At 39.3% G+C, this 9,775-nt stretch overlaps 1 protein-coding gene across 1 annotated transcript in view; it reads right to left on the minus strand.

The window, feature by feature from the left end:
* Window positions 1-9,565, minus strand: part of ERCC4 (ERCC excision repair 4, endonuclease catalytic subunit) — a 16,255-nt gene extending 6,690 nt beyond the window's left edge. Inside the window, exons 1-7 of the mRNA XM_080387020.1 lie at window positions 9,338-9,565; window positions 8,190-8,370; window positions 5,083-5,278; window positions 3,583-3,790; window positions 2,322-2,502; window positions 1,863-1,991; window positions 941-1,305 (exon numbers count right to left, since the gene is read on the minus strand). Coding sequence (XP_080243146.1) covers window positions 941-1,305; window positions 1,863-1,991; window positions 2,322-2,502; window positions 3,583-3,790; window positions 5,083-5,278; window positions 8,190-8,370; window positions 9,338-9,556 — 1,479 coding nt within the window. The 5' untranslated portion in view covers window positions 9,557-9,565. The remainder of the gene's footprint in view (window positions 1-940; window positions 1,306-1,862; window positions 1,992-2,321; window positions 2,503-3,582; window positions 3,791-5,082; window positions 5,279-8,189; window positions 8,371-9,337) is intronic.
* Window positions 9,566-9,775: the final 210 nt, after the last annotated feature.

The raw sequence follows: 9,775 nt of genomic DNA on the forward strand, positions 1-9,775 counted from the left end.
TTGCCCTGCAGTCAAGAAACAGTATCACGTTTATAATCTGTTGTGCTGTATTTCTTACCCAGCTACAAGATTTCTCTTGAGCAAATTGTTTTTAATGATCCTAGAAGCATGCCTGCGCCAAATGCCTTTACATTTGGTTGTCACAGTTCCTTTTTGGACTTTCAGGGAGTAAATTGCATGCCATTTTGTACCAAACAAGAATAGAGAAGGTCAGTGGATAGGTTCAGCATTCTTTATTCTTACACCATCTGAAGTAGTAAGGTTTTCATTCTGACCACCTGAGACAAGGCAGACATTGCATGTATTGAAACATACTTGGACAACTATTTTATTTTTTTTTTTAAACCCGGAATAAGAGTGAACTTAATTAAAACCATTCTAATTTTCAGACTTTGTCAGTTGGGTGTAAGGTTCTAAAAAAAAAAAAAAAAAAAAAAAATACATGTTTCACACAGTATTATTGACATTTGTGGGCCCTGAATAACAATTCTCCACGAGCTGACTCAGATAAACTCCTACAACACCAGGCGCGAGAGCCAGTTCTTATCCAGAGTCAGAACACTGTGGGTGGGAGAAAAGAGCACTTTTTTACCCTTAATGTTTCCTAAAATAAAACTTGGTGAAATTTAAGGGGGTGAAAGCCCCAAAATAGGAAAGGCAGCAGAGCAGTTAGAGACACACTTGCCTTCTAGTCTCTACCCCATTTAAGTGCATCTGCTGGAGAAGCGAATTTTGAGGTGTATGACAAGAATGTGTAAGATGGAAAGGGCATAAGACAGAAAGTCCTATTTTTCATTTTTCTTTAAACCCGAACGTTATACCTTTATTATTATAAATTTCCACATTATTAGTTTCAATGGTTTTGAAACCAAGGTATCATTACAATATTGAAATATAAGTTAAAATATTTTTTCTTAATTATACAGGTTTTTTCCTAAACAGTATTGCTTAGTAACCAATGGCATTTCTCTTTTAGAGCAAAAACTAAACAGGAGTTTAAGTAAAACTGAATGGTTTTACAGAGTTTATGTACATATGTACAAAACCTCCTTGTCTTAAGTCCAGAAATCATGAACTTTAAAACTAGCTCTTTAATAAAACTACAGTAAAGTGTTAGGCTCCTTCTCTCAAAAGTCAAGTAGAGGTAAAAAATAGCTGTACTGTGAAAACTTACATCATTTAGTATTCTCTCACCTGGACCACCAAGGTCTTCACTGTTCCTATTCTCATTTTCAATCTCTTTTAGGACTTCTCTCAAAGCTTCCCATTTGGGATTACTTTCTAGGACCAATTCCCTCTTGAGCTCTGAAACAAAGTAAGATTGAACATAGTAGCTCTTAAAGCCAAAATATCCTTCAGAACTTTAATGGTTAGATGTCAGTTGCGTGATGGTTGTTGGCAAATACAATATTCAACATCCTACATATGCAACTTGTTATGCTAATGGGTTGGAGATCACTCATATTTTAAAATGGGGTTAAGTGCTTTAATAAAGCAAAAAGTTAAAATATTCACTCATTCTTCAGTTCTGGAAGTCCTGAATATATTTTTTTTAATGAAAGCAATGGCAGCTTCCTACCTGTTCACGTAAAAAACATCACGCTAAATACCAATGTAATTCAACAACTCCATAAAAGCTCTTCCAACGACCAGCTGAGCAAACTTAGAAGAACCCCTTACTTCTTCATGACTGTTTTACGTTATGATAAGCTTTCTGAATTAAGATTATGTCTCAACCCAGCTAACAGATTGAGATCTTGAGCTGTGTAAGATCATGTAGGGAGCCACAGTACAAGTAATAATATGTAGAGCGTTTGAAATCGTGTGACACTCTCCAACTTAAAATTAGGAATGATCAGTACCATTTTCCTTCTTTCCATCACTTTTTTCAGAGGCTTTGCCTTTCTGATTCAGTTTCTCATCTGCAATGCGATAAACTCTAGCTCGAGCATTTACAAACATGGAAGTACTGGAGTCAAGAAACAGCCAGCCTAAAGGGGAAAAGAAAGCAGTATAGTTTGACATTTGCGAAGTGTATGCGTTTCAACCCGTTGCGGTAAAAAACCCGAATCTATCTGGAATACCTGTGCTACCTGCTTGCTATGCTTAATAGAAGACAGAAATGTGATGCAAATCTCACACTGTTAAGTAACAGCAGATAAGTGGGAAGATGAAAGCATTATCTGTCAATAAAAACCTACGTCCTTATGGCTGGTTATATAAAACCTAATTAGATACCTTCATATGTTTGGGAATGTTAATTAAAGACATCAACATTTCAGTGTTCCATGCATTAACTTGTATGGTTATTCAGTGTTTACCTGAATTCTCACCAAAAGCTTTTTCACTTGCTTTCAGTGACTCTAGAAGATGAAGGAAAGTGACACAATCATACTGAGTTAGATACAGTAGCAAAGTACGTAGTATCTTCAAATCCTGGACCAAAGATTTTGTCTTAGCTCCAAGTTGATGCCACAGAGGATCTAGATAGTGACGTATCATCTAGAAATATAAATTGGAGAGTTCAAGTACAAATTACTCTTAGTATACAATGTATTTGTATACTAACAGAGATAAGAGAAAAGAACGGACTTTTTTTTCTTTACAGGGGATGTCACTTGTTTCCCAAAGTGATGAAACACTCAATTAAGGATGCGATAGCCAGGTATTTCTTTTGATAACTAATAATTTTTTGCAAAGTTAACATAATATAGATGCTTTTATGTAAAATATTTCAGCAATTAGCAGATGTATATAATTTAATGCCTTCTGTTCATACTTTCCATATAATTATAAAATACTTGTAAAGTAAACCCCCCCCCCCTTATTTTACTGGTACTGGCCTGCGCCTTTAGTCTAGTATCCTTTACTTAAAGTAAAAAACATTATGATGTCATTTAATTCTCAAAATAAGATGAGTACCACACAGATATGCAACCTATAGAGCATAAGGAAAAAACCCTCCAAATATTTAAAGTACAGAAGGCCCTACATCAAGATCCAATCACAGGTAACAACAATATTTCAATACAGTGTTTAGGATTTTACTCTACAGAGAGCATGTATGCCAAACATGGCAGAATTGTCAAAAATAACACACAATTAATGAGATATACAGTGATTAAAATATGCACATGCATACATCTGTTGTATATTATGTATTATATACAGTGCTCCTCCTAATAGAGACAACAAAAAATACAAGCAGGAAATTCAAGAGGAAAAAAAGGGGGTAGGTGTGAATAACTGCGTACTTATCTCTAAAGTATTTTGAGCTGAAATTGCACACATCTTTATCATCATAATACACCAACCATGAATCAGGATGTTCTTACTGTAGAGACTTTGGAAACAAAGAAAGAACAATAATACCAATACACCAAAACCCCTACTGGCAACCGTATCATCGCCATCACGGATTAACAGAGTTTCTCTCCTTGTACCAGTAATAAACAAGTCATGGGATAATACTCGATTGCTGCTGGTTATTTATTTTACAAATAGTATTTTTGTTTGCATAGTAGACAGTTTGAAGATCTATATCCCTTTAGTTAGATACAGCAGAACAATCAAAATGGTTACCTTGTCAAATGGTTTACCAATAGCATTTTCTAAAGATAGATCTTCTACTTCAAGAGCTGGATTGTAACGTTTCAGTTCTCTCAGACACGCATTCAAAATGTCCAGGATTGAAGTCTGAATAGCAAGCATAGCAGGCGTCATTGACACATGTATTTCCACCACTTCAGGTTTATGCTTCTCTAAAAATGAGTTCACTGCTATATGAAATCTAAGAGGAAAACAGCTTATTAAGATTTACATGTATTGTCTGCTTGACCTACAACTATTCAGAAGTTTGTATAAACTACAATTACTTTAAACATAAAGAAGTTAATTGCAAAATCAGTTTCTACTGATGTGAAGACTGCAGTCTTAGGAACAGCCTCAGAAAACCATCTAGAAAGTTACTGCACTGCATCCTACATCATTATTACACATAACAAATATTAAAGTAAAACAAAAAAAAAATCTAGTCAGGGAGAAACTGGAATGGGTTCATAAATCCTTTGGAATCACATGGTTCCACTAGCAGATTCTGTGATGTTCCTAGCTTCTGATCATAAGCAGCAAGTCCTCGTTAACACACTGCCCTTACAGCCAATCCAGCTGTACAGGTATAGATGCTACCTGACTTTTACTAACTGAACAGACTCAGAAAATGCCGTGTCTGCTGACCCCCAAACTCAACAGGTGTTTCCCTTACTGCATGCTGCACCTCCAGGTCTCTGCATGGTTCAGATGCCAAGGAAGAAAATTTAAGAGAGCTTCTACTCAACCTCTTGTATCCTAGTTACGTCCATTTCTACTCTGTGATACCGAAAGAAAGACTGTTAAAGAGTTTACAATGCAGAGTAATAGTACATTAAGATAAAGTGAAACACATTCCGGACTAGAGTAACAAATGAGCAGACCTCCTTGGCCCAATGCAAGAGCACTGAATGGGTGATCAGCTAAAGCGCCCAATTCTGTTTGTGGCTCTGCTCCTAAAAGACTTCATGCATGTCACAAACTTGGCAATCTGGTTTCTATCAATCATCAAGAAATATTCTTCATACACAACATACATGGAAAAGATGATTAAAAAAAATACGACATGTAGAAAGAAACCCATGGAGTTTCATCACAGCTGGAAACAAATACCTCCGTGAACGGCAGAACTGTGAGCATGTACTTCTGTTACTTCACATCTTAAATAATCTGTTTAATAAGTGAAGTTTTTCTTAAGCTTTTAAGAATGTCACTTTCTGCTGTGATTTCTGTTGGCTAAAAGGACACCTATACCATAAGTTTCAGCCCTTATAGATTTATTTTGGGTCTATTTTAAAAAATACAGAAGTTTAGGGTCTTTAAGACCACTTCTTCTGTCAAAAAAGGAATTAAATTTGTTTGGAAATACAAGAAGAAACACAGATTAGCAGCGTGACTGCATACACCTCATTTCTTAGGAGCCCATTGTAACACCCTTAATTTTTATTTTTTTTTGTAAGTTTAACTCTCCAATGAAATAAAGAGGTGCCTTACCTTGGCCACAGATAAAGTTTCCTGACAAAAAGATTTCTCATCACTCTTTCCACATGGCAAAAGCCAGTGTTAAATGCAACCGCATTATCTGTAAAAGCTTTAATGAAACCTTGCTTGTTCTTCTGGCGATAAAGTCGTAAGATAAATGCCTCCTGACAGGATTCAATGATTCTGTGCGCTTTGTATACCAAAATGCCTGGCAGAATAAAAGGTTTTCAAGTTACAAAAAAGTGAAGAGGACCAATTTTGTATAGCTTTTTTCTCAAAACTGTCTTTTAACATTTTTTTCTTAAATAGAGTACAACAGGAATTTAGATATTCTAAAGTGACAGTAGAACAAACTTTCCAGGGTTCGAATCAAGCCATTCCTCAGTTTCAGTGCCATGGAATCCCCAAACAACAGAACTGGGTTCACGATGCATCTTTAGCAAAAAAAACCCCAAAACTCACCAAACTAAAACAAACCTTGAGTGGCAGGATATAACTTAGAAAATTCTTTAGTCCTAAGGCAAAATTTGAACTTGAGCCTTTTAAAAGGAGTAAAAGTGAATATAAGACATAACATGCTATTACAACAAAGCAATTCTGATACATTCAAGATTGTGACATTTGTATTATTTTGTTAGAGAAGTTGTAGAATTACAGAGTTGTCAAGTAAGTTTCATTCGTAACATTCATGTATTTACATAATCAAAGAACTTTTGAAAACATTTTGCTTCCCCCTTCTTGTGACACACATTTTCACACTTGAGGATAGAAACCAGCACCAACTGTATGAATACACCTCCAATTTTCTTCATGGCTATGGGTATATTAGGGAAAAAAGATTTATCGTGCACATTTTGGTACAGAGAAGTGAAACAATGGTTTAACTACATTCAAGCATTTGAGGTGCATACTTCTGGGATTTACACTACACTCGGCCAAGACCTGTTAAAACAAAGGCTTCCTGATGCTTGTGTTAAATAGCGTGTTACATTTCTTCAGTCTCCCCCTAGTGAGTCGAGCCCTATGGGGTACTTTTAACTGTTTGCAACTTCCAGTGGAATAATAAATGCCTTTCTGAAATGCAAGCAAAGGACATCAAACATCACAAGTTTTACCTTGTATCTACATAAGCTGACAAACGTACAGTGCATTTAATTTCTACAAATACCTTCAACTTGGCAGCCAAGCATTGATTTTAATATGCCTTTGCTTTGTCTATAAGAAAAAGACTTCCAAATAACTGCTAGCCATTCATGATCAAGTTATGGAATAATCCACTGAAAGGTATGTTTCTACCTAGATACTTTTACATCTCTCCTGTGAAGCAAATTTTTAAAGACATAATAATGATCACACTAATTTCTGAGCATCTTCCAGTTTGTCAAGATGTGACTCAAAGGACATTACAGGAGATACAGAATTTGTAAAGAGATCAGCAAGACTAGGTGTTTATCATAATACTTCCCTACTTTCAGCCAACATATCTCAGCTTATGAAGTGCATCCATACTGCTGTGTAAGCCTTGGTAGAAACAATTTGCCACTGTTTACTAAACCAAGTTGCATCAGTTTTACTAAGTGCTATTAAGTACATAATTTCTATTTGGCCAAAACCACCAGGAATAATTCTTCTTTACTGCAGTGATAATTTCTTATCTTCATTTCGCTGAAGTTATGAGTCCATCAGATACTAATTCACAAGTGGCTGTACACTGATTCTATACACAGCATTTATAACGCCTAGAAACAGTTTTGCTACGTTAACTCCTCAAGAAACACTATTACAATTTTTTGTGGATTTTGTCCTGCAATTTCACACACAGATGTTTCCAGCATGACCAGGTGTTACCCGACCTTTAAAATGAAGCCACAAGTCTATCAAAGTTGCTGTCACGCTGACCTCTAGTGGCAAAGCAAAACCTGGAACAGCTCTGGATCACTATAGGACGGGACTTTTTAAAAATCTTTAGCGTCTTTCTTCTTTTCATCCTGACAAAGTCCAAAGGTGTGTTTTCTTTCTCTGCCCCCTCCTTCTTTGGTAGGGCAGAAAGCAGAAGGAGGAGTCGTCGAGGGTAAGAACAGAAATTAAAATAGCTGCCCAGAAAATGTGCTCCCTTTTTTAAACCTAGAAGTTATAAGAATTGACAAATCTAGCATCCTTTGGGTCTAGCAGAAAACAATTCAAAATGTTTTACAGATTACAGCTTGTCATACATTGATAAAAAGGAAGGGGATACATCTTTTGAAGCACAAACACTCTTCTAAGCGTTCAATATTCAGTTACGTTTAGCCATTAAGATGCTGACATTTAGATGACACTAAAATATTCTTATATCCCTGGCTCTTAGAGATCTATTTTACTAGCTCTCCAGGCTGCAACAAGGTTTCCAGCTTAGAAAAGAACATAAAAACAACGGTGGTTGGGACAGAAGGGGAACAGAACACGAGAGGAAAAAAGCTAACCTTAACATCTTTAATGTATAACTTCTACATAAAACCAAAAAGGCCACAAGCTATTCCCAAAATCTTTGCAGTGATAATAACAGTATTACTTCATAATACTGCTATTTAGATAGTGTCCAAGGCATGTCAAGACAAAGATTAGTAAAGTATCACTACTTTTTGAAGGAAAAAGTCATCAGGAGTAATTTGTTAACACAAAAAATAGGTAGCGTGCATGGCTGACAAAACACGACATCTAAAATCAGTTTTAATCATAGGCCATTTAACCATAGGCCAATGTCCTATAGACCATCTGACACTATTTCACCAAGTGCAATCAACTGTTCTTAGAAAGCCAGTCGGAATTTTATGTTTCTGATGTCAATGTCATCATTTAACTGCTGATTTCTTTTCCAGCCACTAACTGATATCAGAAAGCCACACAAATGCATGATCCAGTATCTAAACATAATGTGGATGTTTTCAAATTGTATGATTAAATAAGGCAAACAAGTCTGGAGCAAAGAAAACTACATATTTGCTCCTCTTACCTCAGTCTTTGTGTGGAAAAAAAAAAGGAATAATTGACAACACCAGTTAGTAGAACTCTTCACATAGAATTAAGCTTTATGTATTTTCAAACAGAACAGTCTTACCTTTATTTCATTAAACTCTTACCAGTAATGAGGTTTGCAGGAATTCTGTCAGTAAGGAAATCTACCACAAGGATTCGACTTGTTGCAAAGATGACTCCTCCTTGCGTGTAAAATTCATATCGAGTATTATTTGTAATTTCATTGGTAACACGCCGAGGAAGATGAACAACTCCATCTGACCTCAGCTGATCAATAAAATACTCCTAAAACCAAAAAGAATAAAACCACAAGACATTACTGGGGGAACTGACAAAATGGATGCAAAACCCCCTTAATTAGACATACTCTGTTAGTTTCAACGAGCCGTCCAAAACAAATTTAAAAGCACGACAGTGTAATGTACTACCCAAGAAAGGAGAACTACCATGATTTTTTTTCTTCTTTGGTATACTTTGCTCGGTTTCCAACTCATCCAGGTGATTCACAGATCTGTGTATTTTCAGTAGTAGCTAGACAATACTTAAGCAAATATGAGTAACTGGTACTCAAAAGACTTTACATTTTCTAATGTTTTAATAACTCTTTTTTCAGAGAACAGGCAAATTTAATACTGACTTAAGAGCAGAGAGCTGGGACGACATAATGGGATTCCACTCACCTGCTACCAGAGACAGCTACAACAGGTAGCTCATACACGTCAACCTTAATCTTACAAACTACAGCCGTGATATTCATTCCCCGTGCTCACCACAGAGACCCCCAGCACATCACCTCCCGACGGCCGGGAGTCTCCCCGCTTCCAGGAAAAACAGAGCGGCACCTTTTTGTGCAAACAGGGACAAATTCGGTGACAAGTTCCGCTCCTTTCCACTACCTGGCTACTGCCAGGTTTCTGGCGTTTACAAGTTACGCACACGAGCTTACTTCACTCGTTATTACTTGCAGGCCGCCATCGCGCCGCGGGAGCTCGGACCGGCATTTGCCACGGAGGCGCCCGGCCGGGCGGGCACGTCCCCGGCGAGCGCAAAGGCCGGGCCGGGCCGCCCCCGCTCCCCAGCACAGCCCCGCTCCCAGCCCCCCCAAGCACAGCCAGCGCCCCCACCCCCCCCAGCACAGCCCCGCCGCTCGGGGAGCCGGCAGCACCCCCGGCCCCGGCCCCTGAGCGGGCCGTGCCCGCCAAAGCGGAGCGGCCGTGCGGGCGAAGGGGCGGCCGGCAGGCGCTGCCCTCACCTCCTCGGCAGGGCTGGTGTTGAGCACCAGCACCAGGCTGGCGGGCTCGCAGTAGAGGCGCAGGAAGCGCAGCAGCAAGCGGTCGACGCCGAGCCCGCGGGCACAGATCACCAGCCCGTCCTGGTGGAAGAGGTCCAGGAAGACCTGGCTCTCGTGCTCCAGCAGCGCCGCCATGGCCGCCGGGCCGGGCCGGGCCGCGCCGCCCCTGCAGCGGCGCATGCGCGCCGGCCGCCGCGCCCTCCAGCGCCGGGGGGGCCCTGCCAGGCCCGGGCCGCCGGCCTCGGGCGCGGGGAGCTTTCGGCCCCCCGAGCGCCCGGTGCTCCAGAGTTCAAATAATACACCCCGTTAGGACTGTAGCATCTCATCCAGGTGTGACGTGAGGAGAACTGTATCCTCTAGGCCAGGGGTCCTCAAACTACGGCCCACGGGCCGGATACG

Source organism: Falco punctatus (assembly GCF_963210335.1).
Source record: "Falco punctatus genome assembly, chromosome: 4".
Classification (NCBI taxonomy): domain Eukaryota; kingdom Metazoa; phylum Chordata; class Aves; order Falconiformes; family Falconidae; genus Falco; species Falco punctatus.